General features: G+C 33.7%; 1 protein-coding gene across 1 annotated transcript; it reads left to right on the top strand.

Moving 5' to 3' along the window:
* The first annotated feature begins 13694 nt into the window (after positions 1–13694).
* LOC145639079 (sulfate transporter 1.2-like) lies at positions 13695–18534 on the top strand. Its single transcript, XM_081690215.1, has 13 exons — positions 13695–14413; positions 14518–14566; positions 14701–14908; positions 15000–15180; positions 15266–15331; positions 15422–15535; positions 15639–15755; positions 16103–16229; positions 16369–16655; positions 16757–16947; positions 17486–17571; positions 17672–17748; positions 18074–18534. The coding sequence occupies exons 1-13, from the start codon at positions 14072–14074 to the stop codon at positions 18215–18217; spliced, it is 1989 nt and encodes a 662-aa protein (XP_081546341.1). The 5' UTR covers positions 13695–14071; the 3' UTR covers positions 18218–18534.

Genomic DNA, 18534 nt, shown 5'->3' with positions numbered 1-18534 from the left:
TTTTTTTAAAAAAAATAAAATAAAATTGAACCTTAACCTTAAGTTTAATGAGAGCTTGGAAAGCTGACATGGCGTAATTAAAAAGGGCCTACGTGACACGTTGAAGTTCTTAAGAACGCTTTTAATAGATTAATATAGATAAGGTCTAATAAATTCAAATAAGTATTCTTTTAATATAATAAGTTCTAATAAATTCAATATGGTCAAATAATTTGGATCTAATAAGTTTCAATAAATTCAATCTTAGTATATTATATAATTGTTTATCATAAAATAAGAAATACTATACATCATATAAATTGTTTTTTTTTTTTTTAATATATTAATAAATTGTACCGTTATACTTATATTATTATAACATTTTACAAAATTCTTAGGGTTTGTTCACATTTCTTGAACTGAACTGAATTGAACTGATTGGAGCTGAATTAAACTGAACTAAATTGAAAAGAGTTGAAATTAATATTTTATGAGAGAAGGAAATTAGAAGCTAAATTGAACTGAATTGATTGGAGTTGAACTAAACTGAAATTAAGTTGAAGTGAATAGGCCCTTATACTATAATTTTTTTTTATATGTTTTACCCTATATAAGATAGTTTAGAATACTGACAGATTGATTAGATAGTTTTGGATTAGTTAGATTGTTTTAAATTAGTTTAACGGATTAAAATAGATTAGTTAGTTATACATTTCAAAAAGATTAAGAAATGTGTCAATATTAGAGACTTGTTATTCTCATTAGTAATTTAGTATTAGGAAAGCAATTATTGGTAATAATAACCTCCCTGAAGTAATCCTTGAATCAATTGCAAACCTCCCTGAAGTAATCCTTGAATCAGATTGCAGAGTAATTATTGATCATTTGTCCAAAGGCGCCAAGAAAAATGCTACTTTAGATGTTGTGCTAGGGGATATCCTTTCCTCAATTTAATTTTTTTTATTTTGAATAAGGGATATCCTTATTTTTTGTACCAATTTTATTTTTGTCCATGTAAAAGGAGAGTTGTGTTGCCCATTTTCTTGCTAAGCTAGTCCCTTTCAAAATTGATTAGGTTTGGAAAAATCATTATCCCGGAGGTGTCGCTCCCTATGTTTTGATGGACACTTTATCCCTTAATTAATATAAGTTATAGCTTTTCTTGAAAATAATAATAATAATAATAATAATAATAATAATAATAATAATAATAATAATAATAATAATAGTAAGTTTCAATTAGGACTAATAAGTTCCAATAAGGCCCTGTTCACTTCACCTTAAAAAATAATATTAGTTAGAATATTTTCAGTTAGTAAAAATACTTTCAGTTTAGTAAAAATAAGTTCAGTTTAGTAAACATAATTTCACTTTAGTAAATATTATTTTTGTTCAAAAAAACTTTTAGAAGCAGAGGGAGTATAATAATCAATTTTTACTATTTAGGCCCCGTTCATTATTTCACCTTAAAAAAATAGAAAAAAAGGAAATTAAAAAATCCGACATTTGCTCGGTATTCTCTTAAAAATCCAACCTTCCATTAATCCCGCAAAAATCCAACCTTTATATCCCACCTTTAATAAAAGATCCATTACCTGTTGATGACCCATTTTTGTAAGTTATATGGCACGTGTCAGCTATTAATAAGTCAATAATTTTTTTAATTATTAAAAAACAAAAATAATTAAAAGAAAAAAATTTAAAAAAAAAAAAAAATTAGAAAACCTAGCCCCACCTTCCTTGCTCCTTCCCTGACCACCCCATCCCCATCCCCACCGCCCACCAGCCATTGAACCTAGCAACCCCATTCCCCTTTCCGCCGAAAAACCCACACCACTCCTCCCGCGCGGCCAGCCGCCCCTGCACTGTAGTAACACACACTACAACTCCTTGCTCATCCCAAACAACCACATGCAAGCCCACAACACCAAACAACCACCATCACCACCAACCTAAACCGTCAGCTGGAGCACCCATCTCCACCTCATCACCAATTCGTCATCCGCAATCACCAAACAACCACCATTACCACCACCCTTACGCTTCAATTTGAATATATACATGCATGGATGGTGAGTTCACGAGGGTGGTGGTTCAAAGGGGAAGGGGAAGGGCCGACGGGAGGAGGGGCGGCTAAACGCTGGGAGGATTAGAGTGGGTCGGGCTAGAGGTGTGATTTCAGTTAATGGACAGTGAATTGATGGTGAATCGAACAAGGTTGGAATAGGGGCGAGTTCGTGTTGCGTGGGCTATCGAAGAGGTATGCTGGTCGTGACGGAGGAAAATAGTTGCGATTGCTACTGGTATGTCAGTGTGTAAGCTGGTTGTTGTTAATGAGTTTTGGAAGCAGGGAGGCCGGTGCTGATGCAGCTGTGATGAAAGTGACTGGTTGATGACGGTGGCATCACATGTTGATGTATTTGGTTGTTGTTGGGGAGGGTTGTTGTGTGGTGGCGGAATTGGTGGCGAGGCTAGCTGTTGTGTTGTTTTCGTTTGAGGAGAGAGGAGAGAGAAAAATGATGCGTGAGAAGGGAAATTGAGAGAATTAAAAAAAAAAAAAAAAAAAACTTTTTAACTTGTTTAACAAGTGAAAAGTCAAATGAATATGTTGGTGAAGGTGAGGTATATAGGTTGGATTTATTTTTATGAGATTAATGGAAGGTTGGATTTTTAAGAGAAGACCGAGCAAAGGTTGGATTTTTAATTTCCATTTTCCTAAAAAAATAATATTAAGTAAAAATAATTTTAGTTTAGTAAAAATAATTTTAGTTCATTAAACTAATTTTATTTCGGTAAAAATGATTTCAGTGGAGTAATAATAATTTTAGTTTAGTAAAAATAAGTTCAGTTCAGTAAAAAAAATTTTCAGTTCAGTAAAAATAAGTTCAGTTAAGTAAAATTCTTTAAACAAGAATTATAATAGAAAATTAGTAAAATAAATTTTAGTTAATTAACAATAATTTAAGTTCAGCCAAAATAATTTCACTTCAATAAAAATAATTTAAGTTTAGTAATTTTTTTTTGGAAACAACCCACGAAGGGGGGAAATTACTCATTAATCAAAGAAACATCATCCAACACGAGAATACAAAAAGTAGACAGAAAATTAACAACCCAAACAGTTTTACTAATAACCCATGGTGGGCAATGAGCGAGCTCATGAGCCACACTATTGCCAGTTCTACACACCCAAGACCAACTAATAGACTCAAAGCAGGTAGCAGCATGTTGGATATCCTTCACAATAGGATGAAAGGAGCTTCTTCCCTGATCCTTTTTCACAATAGCCTTAATCACAGATTTACAGTAATTCTCCATAATGATGCGCTGATGACCATTAACCTTAGCAATTTGGAGGCCTACCAGAATTTCCTTTGCCTAGGCACATTTAGGATCCCATTCCCCAGCTATCTTCACACTGGCGCACCACAATAGATGTCCCAAGTGATCCCTAGCAGCCACCCCAATTCCAAAACCAACTGCCCCAAGCATACCAGCATCAACATTAACCTTCATATAGTGTACAGGTGGAGCTTGCCAACTCTCCTGATTATTTGCACTCTCATCTTGCCTCTGACTTTTTTCTTCACTCTCCATTTCACCTAGCAGCTTCTGAATATAACCCACAATACTCCTAGGTTTGCTCCAATCATTCTCAAATAACCCTCGGTTTCGATCACCCCAAATAGCCCAACAGTAAACCATAATCTGCTTTCGCTTTTCTTTCTCAAATTTTATGAACATATTAAGCACCCAATCGAGAAAAGAAACCCACCTACTGTAGGGAATATTTCAAGCATTATCCCTAGCTTGAACCCCACTGTGATCATACACTTAAGCTAGAGCAAAAGAGTCGCTAGCAGGTTTTAGGAACTTGTAAACCGTTCACGAGGTGAAAGTTACACCCCTTAACGATCTAGGAGATTGTTAACTCCAATAGGTCTGGAACCATGACTGGAAGTTTGGGGATGAAGGTACAAATCCAACCTAAAAGAGATTGTATCTGCCCTAATAATAGGCTTGTACTTTATTCTGATCGCATTCATGTGCACTTTCTGACTAACATGCAATCAATAGGATTAACCCTAAACCTGTTTAATCTATGTTGGTTGAATATTAATGCACAAATAAAACTATTATTGGCGATCACTTGAATTATAATCATATTAACCCTAAACAAGATTATTAATTATCTTATTAAGCGTGATTACAAGTACAAATTCCCTTTAAACATGCATAAAAGGCGTGATCAAGCAATAACAATAAATAAGCATCAAGCAACATAATAATAAACATAAACAATAACAAAAATAATCATAATTATCATAATCATGTTAAAGCATAATATTAATAGCAAGATCCTAGACATGATACTAACAAGATTAATAACAAACATTGGCATGTCACTAAACAATAAAGATCAAATATATAGCCCTAACATGATACTATTAGGAAAGACAATAGGAGGCATCACAAGAATCACAATTGTCATATTTGATATTAGAAATTATAGTTATTATCCTAAACATGATACTAGGAATCATAACAACAATCTAGACATGCTTTCTAAATCATAATATCAATAAAATCAATTAAAGCACTTACTTGGATGCCTCGTACCTCTTTCTAATAACAAAATGCACGCATTAGTAACTTCAAGGAAAATAATAAACAAAACAATTAAATTAAATAATTGAAATAGAGATTTGGGACCAAACCCTCATAAATTAAAACCTTTCACGCCTAAGGCGAAGGCAACTTCGAACTTGGCTAGGTGTTTCTAGATCTTGTTAATGCGAAATTTTGTATGCAAAAGGCTAGTTTAGAAAAGAGAGAAAAGAGAGAGAGAGAGTAATCAAGAGATTCTTGATGAGAGTTGGTGATAAGAATTGATGATTGAAAACGGAGGTTTTAGGAGGCTATTTATAGAGAAAATCAGCCGGATATGATAAAAAACGAATCAGAGTTTCGAAAAGAATAAAACACGACTACAACGCCAAACACGCGCCTGTCGCCAAACGCTGGAGTGCAGCGCCAAACGCTAGGTCTGACGCCAGACACTGGAAATAAATTTCCACGCATTTTCTTATTTTGATAAAATTTCACCGTATGAGAGGGCAAAATCGTATTTTCCTTAAAAACACTTCTTTTATTCTGATTAAAACTCTTAAAAGTCAACTAAAGTCAATTTATCAATGCTAATTAAATTAGGAACGAAAAGAACCTTCTAGAAGAATCTAGAAGACTATAAGCAATTCTAATCACATTAGGAATTATAAATCAATATTAAGCCTTCCTCTATATCATTGGACCGCATATAAATATCAAACCGGACCCAGTTTAGTAATTTGACCATAACTTCCTCATTATTCATCGGAATTGGGCTTATAATATATCGTTGGAAAGCTCCTTTCGAACCTGACCCAACTACACCATTATTGGACCCTTGCCATGGACCAAACCAAACTGGATTGGCTGTTTTCTTAAAATAGGTTTTCAAAAACAGAGAGAAAGAAAAGAAATAAAAACTAATCGCAACACTAGACTTTCCACGCTTTCACCTCATTCGATTATGATTCGACCCGAAAGGTACTCATCACTGGATTTGGTTTTGGGGAGACACAAATGGGTGTCTACACCTACCTGAAACATCTTCATCCCAGCCACAAGCTTCCCAAATTTTGCACACTCTTGGGCAACTCAAAATAGCATGAGCAGCATCCTCATCCTCCCCTCCACACACTCCACAAGTGACAGCAACAGAAGGCACTCTAACGTGCAAGCTTTTGTTCGTAGGAAGTGCTTCATGGCAGGCCCTCCAAAAGAATGTCTTGATTCGTGGGAGGACAGGCGCACTCCAAATCAGGTTCCATGCCTTTCGTAGAGAATAGTCATAAGAGCTGCTGCTAGCTTCCGAGTGCTTACCAAAAATCAATTTGTAGTTAGATCGAACAGAATAGTGGCCATCTTTTTCGAGTTCCCAACAATAAGTATCATTAGGGAGTCACTCACTAAGTGGGATAGCAAGCACACGGTCACACTCAAATGGAATAAAAGTATCACGCACCTTAGCTTGCTGACATTCCAACTTTCACTATTCAAGTCAATAAGCTCTTCCACCTTCATATTCTCCAAGCCTGAAAGGCAGGGGGAAATAATCTTTCCAGATTGATTTTTAGGAATCCAACTATATCCCCACACTTAACTTGCTTCCTATTTCCAATTCGCCACCACATCCCCTTATTCACAACCCACTTAGCCTCGAAAACGCCCTTCCACGTGTAACTTGGGTTCGATCCCAAACTAGCCTCAAAGAAAGAAGATTGAAGGAAGTACCTCGCCTTGAGAACCTGGTGCAGCAGCGTGTCAGTCTTTGTAGCTAGACGCCATGCTTGTTTCCCCAAGAGAGCCCAATTGAACATCTTCGAATCTTGGAAACCAAGTCCCCCTTTAGCTTTAGGCCGACAAATTTTATTCCAAGCAAGCCAATGAATTTTTCTTTCCCCCTTCCTTTGACCCCACCAAAGTTGAGAGATGAGAGAGAGAATTTCATCACAAAAGTAAGAAGGTAGTCTAAAAACACTCATCACATAGGTATGTAGGGATAGATTTGGCCACCGCCTTTATCAAGATTTCCCTACCCGCTTTAGATAGACACATACCCTTCCAACCTTGCAACTTCTTCCAAAGCTTCTCCTTGATGCCTCTAGTCAACACTTTCTTTGATCGACCCACAACCGTCGGCAACCCCAAGTAGCGATCATGAATATTTACAATTTGAACACCAAGAGTCAAGGCAATTTCCTATTTTTTGCTCTCATCAATACCACCACCAAAAGAAACAGTGGTTGTGTCAAAATTGACTTTTTGACCCAACGCCCGTTCATAGTCATGGAGAGTATTTTTAATTGCTTCAGCTTCCTCCCTATTTGCCTTAGCAAAAATCACACAATCATCGGTGAACAAAAGGTGGGATATAGCCGGGGCCCTAGTTGAGATTTTTAGGCCGTGAATTGCACCATTTTCCATAGACTTACGCAACAAACCCGAGAGAGCCTCCGCTACCAAAATGAACAAGTATGGTGAGATAGGATCTCCCTATCGAATACCTCGCTGTATACACCCATTTGTGTCTCCCCAAAATCAAACCCAGTGATGAGTACCTTTCACGTCGAATCATAATCGAATGAAACGAAAGTGTGGAAAGGTCTAGTGTTGCGGAAAGTTTTATTTCTTTTCTCTTCTCCCTGATTTTGAAAACTTTATTTTAAGAGAACAGCCAATCCAGTTTGGTTGGTCCATAATATGGGTCCAATAGTGGTGTAGTTGGATGGGGCTTGCAAAGACCTTTTCAACGATATATTATAAGCCCAATTCCGATGAATATTGAGGAAGTTATGGCCAATTTACTAAACTGGGCCCGGTTTGAGCTTTAAGTACGGCCCTATGATCTAGGGGAGGGCCTAATATAGTTTATCATTCCTAATGTAATTAGAAATGGTTTTAGTCTTCTAGAACATTCTAGAAGGTTCTTTTCATTCCTAATTCAATTAGGACTCTTTAGAGTTTTAATCAAGATCAAATAGCATTTTCGATTGAAATTATATTATTTTATCTTCCAGTACGGTAAACTGATCAGATTTTCGAAAACGCGTTGAAATCCAATTTGGCGTCCAACCCCAGGCCTTGGCGCCTGGAACCAGGATTGGCGCCAGACGCCAGCCATTGGCGCCTGGCGCTAGCCACTGGTCCTGGCGCCAATTAGCCAGGGCTGGCGCCAAGATGGTTTTGCGGTCTTCAGACTCTGTTTTGATAAATTATCTTTTTTGGATGATTTTCTCTATAAATATCGTATCAAAAACTCCGTTTTCATTCACCAAGAATCATCAATTCTCTTCTTCATTCATTCACAAATCATTCACAAATATTCATCTACAATCAAATCATTCATCAATTCTTTTCATTCAATTTTTTTCATTCATCTCTTACATTAATTCTTTCTTTTCTAAAACTTTGCTTTTTAATACAAAATTCCGCATTCACAAGATCTAGAAACTCCTAGCCATATTCGAAGTTGCCTTCGCCCTAGACATGAAAGGTTTAATTTCTGAGGGTTTGGTTCCAAATCTCTCTTTCAATTATTTAATTTAATTGTTTTGATTGTTATTTTTCCTTGAAGTTACTAACGTGTGTATTTTGTTATTAGAAAGAGGTACGAGGCATCCAAGTAAGTGCTTTAATTGATTTATTGATATTATGATGTAGAAATCATGTTTATATTGTTATTATGATTCCTAGTATCATGTCTAGGGTAATTTTAATATTAAATATGATTGTTATGATGCTTCCTATGTTCTTCTGAATATTAATTCATGTTAGTATCATGTTAGGGCTAAAGATTTGATTTTTATTGCTTAGTGACATGCTAGGGTTTGTTATTAATCTTGTTAGTATCATGCCTAGGATCTTGCTATTTTTATTATGCTTTAATATTAACATGAACATAATTATGATTATAATTGTTATAATTTATGATTATTATTATTATTATTATTATTATTATTATTATTATTATTATTATTATTATTTTGATAATGATTATTTTATTTATGATTATTATTGTTTTGATTATGATTATAATTTTATGATGATTATAATTATTATTGATTATTATTATTGTTGCTTGATATTTATTTTTTATTGCTTGATCGCCTTTTATGCATGTTAAAGGGAATTTGGTACTTGTAATCACGCTTAATAAGATATTAATAATCTTGTTTAGGGTTAATTGTGATTATAATTTCAGGTGATCGCCAATAATAGATTTGTTTGTGCATTAATATTCAACCAACATAGATTAAACAGGTTTAGGGTTAACCTATTGATTGCATGTTAATCAGAAAGCGCACATGAATACGAGCAGAATAAAGTAGAGGCCTATTATTAGGGCAGGTTCAATCTCTTTTAGGTTGGATTTGTACCATCATCCCTGAACCCTTATTTGGTTCATGACCTTATGGAGTTGACGATCTCTTGGATCGTTAAGGGGTGTAACCTTCACCTCGTGAACGGTTTACAAGTTCCTTAAAAACTTGTTGGCGACTCTTTTGCTCTATCTTCTTCCCTTTTGGACGCCACCGTACTTTAGTGTATGATCACAGTGGGGTTCAAGCTAGTGGGATTTTAAAGGCTTGAAACTATTCCCCACACTTGCGAAGGCACAAATTCATCACTCGGCTCACCATTAATAAAAACAGAGAAATTCACAGTACGCACACACTCCATAACTTTACAAATCCATGAAGCAGCAAAATTCATCTTAATCAACACGACTTCTAAAAAGTCTCATTCCACCCTATCAAAAGCTTTTTCCATATCCAATTTAAGGGCTAAATGCCCTTTTTTTGCTTTAGACAACTTCATATGGTGAAACATCTCAAAGGACACAAGAACACTTTCAGTGATAAGTCTACCCGGAGTAAAGGCACTTTGATTTACAGAGATGATTTCATTAAGGAAAACTTTAAGTCTATTAGCCAACACCTTCGACACAAGCTTATGAATCACATTGCAATGACTAATGGGGTGAAAGTTTTATTTTAGAAAAAATGATTTCTGCTCAGCAAAAATAATGTATTGTATGATTTCAGTTTAGTAAAATTAATTTCACTTTAGTAAAATTAATTTAAGTTTAGCAAAATTAATTTCACTTTAGTAAAATTAATTTAAGTTTGGCAAAAATAATTTCTGTTTAATAAAAATAATTTCTATTCAGCAAAAATAATTTCAGTTTAGCAAAAATAAGGTATTGTATAATTTTAGTTCTGTTAAAACAATTTGAGTTCAGCAAAAATAATATATGTTCAATAAAAATAATTTAAGATCAGCAAAAAATAATTTCAGTTCAGTAAAAACAATTTCATTTGATAAAAAATAAGGTATTGTATATTATTTTTTTTCTTCTACGAAATGTAATATATGATTATAGAAAAAATGATTAAAAAGGTAAAAAATAATTTTTGTTCAGTAAAAACAATTTCATTTGATAAAAAATAAGGTATTGTATATTATTTTTTCTTCTACGAAATGTAATATATGATTATAGAAAAAAAGATTAAAAAGGTAGAAAGTTTCTTGGAATTGTTCGAAACCTGTCTAATATGGGCTGGGTTGGGATCAATTATATCCATTCAATTTGAATTTGTTCATAACATCATCGATCTAATCTAACTTTTGTACAGTGATTTATTCTATTTCTCGTATTATCGTGTATGGATTAGTAGATTACTATCGTAACATTAGTGCATCCAGATCTTGAGTTTAAATTTTTTAGGGTTCGTTTGGTATTACTGTTTTTTTTTTTTTTTTTTTTTTTGGTTTTTTGTTTTTTAAAAGTATATGATATATGTCTCATTATGAATAAAAAATGATTTAAACTTATTAAAATCATGATAATTTTGAAAACTGACAACAAATTAGTGGAAACATAGGAAACTGAAAACAAAAAATGATGTCAAACAAGCCCTAAGCTTTTGGTTTGGTTTAGGATTGATAAACAAGAACAACCCTTGGTTCTTTGCTAAGTGCTTAACTAGATTACCCTTAAAAAAAAAAAAGTAAAGCAATAGAAATCTTTAGGGTTGCATGACTTTAGGGGATGAATCTTGCCCTTAATCTGGTCCCAATACAAAGACAAGAGTACTAGGTATGTAAGTATATTTAGTCAATAAATTCCCTATTTAAAAAGTGATCGTACCATAAATAGCTAACTTTTTGGTTGCATCTGTTTTTTCTTAATAAAAAATGCCACTAAATTCTTCATTATTTTTTGCACAGACTTTAATTTTTGTGGATGTTAAATAAGTACTCCGTAAGAACATTATACTGAGTATTGTTTAACTTTTTTTTTTTTTTTTTTTTTTTTTTTTGGAAAGATACCTAATTTTTACTTTATGACTCTATATACACTAAAATTCTAAAAACAACCTGATTTATATCTAATTTTATTTAACACTTATTACAATCGAAATTCTATACCCCCTCCGTCCCTAAATTACATTTTTATTTCTCTCTATTATGTGAGGAATAAATACTAGAAAGAGGAATGTAATTTAGGAAGGGGGGGAGTACCATTTACCCAACTTACCATTAAATTTCTCTTAAAAAATCATAGAGTTAAATTTCCCATAATTTATCTTAAAATATTTCTTCTAACTTTATTTTTCTAGAACCTATATACTTTTTTAATACTCAATTTCTTTCTATAAAAGTTACAAATCATCACATGAGAGTCAGAGAGATTTGGAAGTGCAAATTAAGGAAAAAAAAAAGTGCAATTCACTAATCTTAAACAGGTTCATTGAACCAAGACAATAAAATCATGAACAGGTAATTTCTTCCATCTCTTCTGTTACCCAACCTTTTCTCCATCATTTTTTTCTCTTTGCATTAAAAAAACTGAACACAGGTTTACATTTTACAATGCCAAATCTCAAAACCAATCCTCTTTAATCATTTTCCTTCCGTTCCCATCTTCAGATTAAAACACGTGATCTAAATAAAAAGACCAAAACCACCCTACTCCCCCGAGTCACGCGATCACAACCGTCCATCTACAAATTGAACCATCTAGTCCATCCAAAGGATCCGATTTATTACAATGTACTATAATTAGAATTTTATTTTTTTATTTTTATTTTTTTTTATTTTTATTTTTTTGCATATAAAAATTTGGGTTTTTTTAATTTAACCAAATAATAATTTTCCTAATTTCTGTTCCCCTTACATTTCCAGACTTACAGGTGCCGTCAAGTGTGCTCACATTTGGAGGTACAAAAAAAGGTACCATTTTTTAAAAAAAATTTTTTAAAATAATATTTAAGAATCATAAGTTATTTTTATAATTAATTTAATTTATTTTGGGAAGAAGAAAACTTTTTAGAGGTCATGGAAAAGATCAAATGAGCCCCCACTATTAATGGTTTGAATGAAAAGCATATAATATGAATCATGTAATGCAGGTGTGCTTGTCACTTTCCTTAAATTTATTTTACAAAATTTGCACTTTTCTTTATTCTCCATCAAACTAGCTTCTTACTGGAGTAACTACCCCCCATTTGTAGCTAAGAACTTATGCTAATTTTGGCTAATTAAATTTTAACCTTTTGCTTACAATTCCTACTTTAGGCTGTTGATTTGATTGTTACTTAACACCGTAGTGTTGTCTACTTCGGTCACCTTGGTTATGTTCTTGAGTTGCCCTTTTTAAGTGCAAAGTCGTAAAGGTCATTCGTAAAAATTACCCGTCTTATGTAAAACAGTAAAAGTCATATTAATCTCATTCCATTAGCTAGAAACTTGTTTAGGTGATTAATTGTGTATGATAATGATGTTTTTAGTATCTTACCTTACTCATGCAATTGCATTTACCTAATACTAGAACTTTACCAAGAGTTCCATTATCAACCAATAACATATACCACATTAATTAATTGCAATTTTAGAAGGAAATCTTATGTCATTGATTCATTTTCAACCAATAACTTGTACCACATTAATTAATTGCAATTTATTATGAAGGAAATCTTATGTCATTGTCTATGATAATGTTAGTCGATCTTTCTCCATTTTCTCATTTTCTTCGTTACTACTCGGGAGATGGTATCTGACTTCATAAATTCGTTATCATGGTAATTAATTAATATAGGTTGTACTTACTTATTTACTGTTTTACACACGAATTCATTACTATTTACACAATTTATGACCGCTTACCTAAGTGGCTATCAAAATATCGCCACAAACTTGTACAGTTGTACCACATTAATCATATGAGATGTCACCACATACATCAAGAGTGAGGGATAGCTCAAGTTGTTAGAGTTCCCCTCCCGATATTTAGACATTTTGGGTTTGATTTTCATCACCTGCCTTTGTGCCTCTCTAAACACCCTAAAAAAAACAACAATATAAAATATACACGGGAATCGATCATTTGACAACTCCAACCCACGGGGTTACGTTGGTGCAACATGATTTGCCACAATAAGGTCATTGTAAAAACAACAGTAAAAACTTTAACACAAATAATCATGTAATGTTTGGTTATAGTTTTACAGCAAATTTTGTCTCAGTAATTGTATATGTCATTACAGATGGCGTTTGTGGGGAGCAGAAACCTCCTTTTATGGGGAAGGTTGTATCTGAAACATGTATTGACTTAAAATTTATTAAAGTTTGATATGCTTCAATGAATTCAAACTTGTTAACTCAACTAATCTGATTGTTAGTTTGATACAATGACAACCTTACAATGTGGGTCAAGTCAACTATCCAAAAAAAAAAAAAAAGTTTTAGACACATCAAAATGTATCAATGTACATACATACTCGTAGGCTTGTAGTTCAGCTGATTAGTAGAAAGATTATTGTTTCCGATAATTGTATATCTTATCGTATATGATTTGAAAACATCTAAGTGATCGAAACTGTTGCCTCGAGTTATTCTGTTATAACAAGTACTGTTAAGATAGGGGATGAAGCACCCCAACAACTTCACCTACATGTTTAGGTCAACACCACCCCTTCTTGATCTAGAATGAGCTTAAATGCTAAGCAATAGAGAATATGTTAACCAATGACAGTAATGTCCGGTTCTTGCTAAATAAGAAAGTGTGTACAATCAATTATTAAGTTCGGAATTTTGATCCTCCTACCGTGGTCTGATTAGTCTAATAGTATTTTTTTTTTTCAATGTTACATTTTTCTGATCCACCCATTTTTTTAATTTTGAAAATTCTTCAAGCCAAAATGTAGACTTTTGACTAGTTATTATTTGACAGAACTTATAAAGCTCTGAGACCCTCTTGATTTTTTGCAATTTGTAGCATACTCTAATCAATCACTTTCTCCAGCTTAGCTCAATTTCTTTGTTTTCTACTTCTTCTTGTACCTGTTTGCTTTCTTTTTCTCTCTTTTGCATACTTTTCATACTAATATTCTTAAGCAACTGATCTTTCACTATGAATGTTACATGTTACAGACTTAAATTGCATTAGCACCACCCCTTTTTAGTTGTTCTCCCAAACACTTCAATGGCCAATCTTCCAACAAATGGAGAGGCCGATACCAAAGAGATCGATATGGCTAGCCTGCCATCCTCTAAGCGTCATAGCCAAAACCCAGACTTAGATCACCACAAAGTCGGTGTTCCATCTAAGCAGAACTTGTTTAAGGAGTTCACTTACACCGTGAAAGAAACATTCTTTGCTGATGACCCTTTACGACATTTCAAAGATCAGTCTAAGTCTCGGAAGTTCATTCTTGGTCTTCATGCTGTCTTCCCTATACTTGACTGGGGCCGAGGTTATAATCTCAAGAAGTTTCGAGGTGATCTCATTTCCGGCCTCACTATTGCCAGTCTCTGCATCCCTCAGGTATGCAAAAATATTCATTTTTTGTACCTCATTGTTTAGAAATGTTATCTAAGTGTCGTTTTGCATGTGTCACAATAATCTGGATTTTCTTGTGTGTGTAACAGGATATTGGATATTCCAAACTTGCAAACCTCGACCCTGAGTATGGACTATGTACGCTCTACTACTACTACTACGACTCCTATAACTACTATAGTTATTGTTTAGGACTGTAATTAGTATCATAACATGTGATATTTATTTATTACTTATATACCGTGTTGTTTATATGTTGTAAACTATTGCAGACTCCAGCTTTGTACCCCCATTGATATATGCTTGCATGGGTAGTTCAAGAGATATCGCCATTGGACCGGTGGCTGTTGTTTCTCTATTACTAGGGACTCTGATTCAGAATGAAATCGATCCTACTAAAAATCCTGTGGAGTATAGAAGGCTTGCATTCACTGCAACATTTTTTGCAGGGATCACTCAAATGACCCTCGGATTCTTCAGGTCTGATATAACTCTTCTGTAATTTATTGATTTTATTTTTTACATATAACTAGTGTAACATATAATTCACCTCTTTTTTTCATGTAATCAGATTAGGATTCTTAATCGACTTCCTATCCCACGCGGCTATTGTTGGTTTCATGGGTGGAGCTGCAATTACAATCGCGTTGCAACAGCTTAAAGGGTTTCTTGGGATCAAGGGAAAGCACTTTACAAAGAAATCAGATATAATTTCAGTCTTAAAGTCAGTTTTCGGGTCCATCCATCATGGGGTAAACACGAAGTTATTCTTTTACATACTGCGTGCTGTACAAGTAGTGTAGTTGACTAACTATTTCTATTTTTCGCTACTTGAAGTGGAACTGGCAGACCATACTGATAGGATCAGTCTTTCTGGCCTTCCTTCTTTTCGCTAAGATGATCGTAAGAACTACACTAAATTCAATTCTAGTTGTTATCTTTCTCTATTTTGTAGTAAGATTTTGTTGACTTTGGATCAAATCTAATATTCAGGGAAAGAAAAACAAGAAACTGTTTTGGGTGCCAGCAATTGCTCCGTTGATCTCAGTCATTCTATCTACTTTTTTCGTGTTTATAACTCATGCAGAAAAGAAAGGAGTAGCAATTGTAAGCCACCTTTCGGACCTCTCTTATTTCTTGTGATCTACAGAAAAGAGCGGGAATTTTATTTAAAAAATATTGATTTGATTATATATAATTTCGGATGTAGGTGAATCACATAGAGAAAGGACTTAATCCATCATCGGTGCATCTGTTATATTTATCAGGAGATAATCTTCTGAGAGGTTTCAAAATTGGCTCTGTGGCTGGTATGATAGCACTAACTGTAAGTCATCCTCCTTAATGCACTAGTCATTTATCATGTTCTCGTATTTTTCGAGTAAAAATTGTCAACAATTACCTTAAATGTAGCTGTTTATGAGAAGAAAAAAGAAAAAAAAAGAAAAAAAAGCTATCATCATTTTCGCCTTTGATTGACAATTTGGTGAAAATTAGATGGTAAAATTTGGTTATATTAAGCTTTCAGATCACTTTGATCAAAGAAAATGTTAAATTGGATTAAAAATATATTTATTTTTTAGTTGTAAAATATATTTTTATAAACATAAAGTGTTTCAGACAATGTCCCTTTTTTAATGTCTGTTGAAAGTATTCCATGTAATTTTTGTACAGGAAGCCACAGCAATAGGAAGAACATTTGCAGCTATGAAGGACTACCAACTAGATGGAAACAAAGAAATGGTTGCTTTAGGGGCGATGAATGTTGTCGGATCAATGACTTCCTGCTATGTTGCCACTGGTAATTACATGAATGCTTAATTAGAATTTGAAGCTAACAGAATTTATATGATCAGTTAAATGATTATATTTTTTTTTTTTACTGATATTATAAAATTTTGATGATAATAATCTGATATATGTGTGCTTATGTCTTGCAGGATCCTTTTCTCGATCTGCAGTGAATTACATGGCAGGCTGTCAAACTGCAGTCTCTAACATCGTTATGTCAGTCATCGTGTTCCTAACTCTGTTGTTTATAACACCTCTTTTTAAGTACACCCCAAATGCCATTCTTGCTTCCATCATCATATCTGCTGTCATCAACCTTATTGATTACGAGGCTGCTATTCTGATATGGAAGATTGATAAATTCGACTTTGTTGCATGTATGGGTGCCTTTTTTGGTGTCATATTTGCATCAGTTGAGATTGGTCTTTTGATCGCGGTATGGGTTCTAAAATATTTTCTGCCTTTTCTTTACCCTGTTAGCTTCTGTTATGAGTTTTTTGTTAAATTAATTTTGCTTTTCATGGTATGAACATACAGGTAGTTATATCCTTTGCGAAAATCCTCTTGCAAGTTACTAGGCCAAGGACTGCACTCCTGGGCAATCTCCCAGGTACGACGATTTACAGAAATCTTCAGCAGTATCCTGAAGCAGCTGATGTTCCCGGTATATTGGTTATTAGAGTTGATTCAGCTATCTACTTCTCCAACTCAAATTACATTAAGGAGAGGTAATTTTTTAATTATATTTCTCTGTTTTTATATTTTTGTTTAGATATTTTCGCTTGATTCTTCCTTGCCAAAAATAACTTAAAAAATCAATAAGGTTGATCAAAACTATACGTCGTGTTACCCTAATCCAAAAGTCCTTAACCATTTCATTAGAATAATAGCTAAAGGAACAAGCACATTAAAAAAAAAATGCTTCTTTACATCATCCTTTTTGAGCTTTACACATTAAGAATATATAATTATTTCTTTATGTTTTATATTCCTTTTTTTTTTTTCTTTTTTTTTTTTTTTTTTTTTTTTTATCTTTTATTGAAATAGACTAAACATCCTACGACATGCAATCGGAATAATATCTGAAGTAAGATTTCATAACATGAACATATTCTATAGGAAGTGCTAAAAAGTCTTATTATCAAAATTTTCGAGTCTAACATCTTTGGTCTTGAATGAACTTCTGATACCATCTGTACAGAAGTTGAAATTGGAGGCAGAGTAGTCTGGTTTCATAAAGATTTATGTGTGGTTTTTGTGGTGCAGGATATTGAGATGGTTAGTCGACGAGGAAGAGAAGAGGAAAAAGCTGTACAGGCCGAGGATACAGTTTCTAATCGTAGAGATGTCACGTAAGTTATTTAGTATGTTGATTAATAGAAGACTGATAACTGCAAATGAAATTTTTACTACAACACCTTAATAATTTTTTTCTTTCATGGGTTGATGCAGCTGTCACCGACATTGATACCAGTGGCATCCATGCTTTAGAAGAGTTGCACAAAAGTCTAGAGAAAAGAAATGTTCAGGTAAACAAGGCTTGGTTAAATAAACCTACCAGATTCAATCTGTACTCGAAACTAGATGACCCAACTCAAACTGATCTGATAAGTAATAGGACTAAAACTGATGCACTATTCTTTAGTAAACTAATCCGAGCAAAACAAATGAGTTATCATTTAAGTACGAGCTGAGCTGAACTTGATCTGAATGACTCGTTTACTACCTCTTCTTGTGACATATTGGTCTAGATATGTCTTAGAGAACATAACAAGTTATAAATGTAAATTTATACTAACATAATTTGCTACTAAAAGTACACTGACATGCTTCTTTGTCATTCTGTTTATGCAGCTTGCTTTAGCAAATCCAGGGCCAGTGGTAATCGAGAAGCTACATGCATCTGATTTTACATCCTTAATAGGGGAAGACAACATCTATCTAACAGTCGCGCATGCTGTTCATTCATGCTCTCCAAGAGTAATCGAGGTGGCTTGATTATATGAGAACCGGGATTTCTAAAAGTTGTATGGGGTTGATTCTGACTTGAATGTATGTATGAGTTTGTGTCAATGGTGTCATTGTGTGTATGTTTAATCCGTATAGAGTGTTCGTAATAAACTGGGTAATTGTTGGATCACCATCCACCCTTATTTCGAGTTCTAAGCAGAGGAATTCAACAAGCGTGTTTGATTGCATCATATAAAACAACCCCTTAGCTTTTAGGGTAATGTTGTGTGTGTACAGGAATGTATATGATACAAGAAAATGTTAATCCATTTTCTAATGTAATGAGATGGTTAGCAATTTGTCAA

This window comes from Chenopodium album, chromosome 7 (genome assembly GCF_948465745.1).
Source record: "Chenopodium album chromosome 7, dcCheAlbu1.1, whole genome shotgun sequence".
Classification (NCBI taxonomy): domain Eukaryota; kingdom Viridiplantae; phylum Streptophyta; class Magnoliopsida; order Caryophyllales; family Amaranthaceae; genus Chenopodium; species Chenopodium album.
This window is presented reverse-complemented; position numbering and strand designations above follow the sequence as displayed.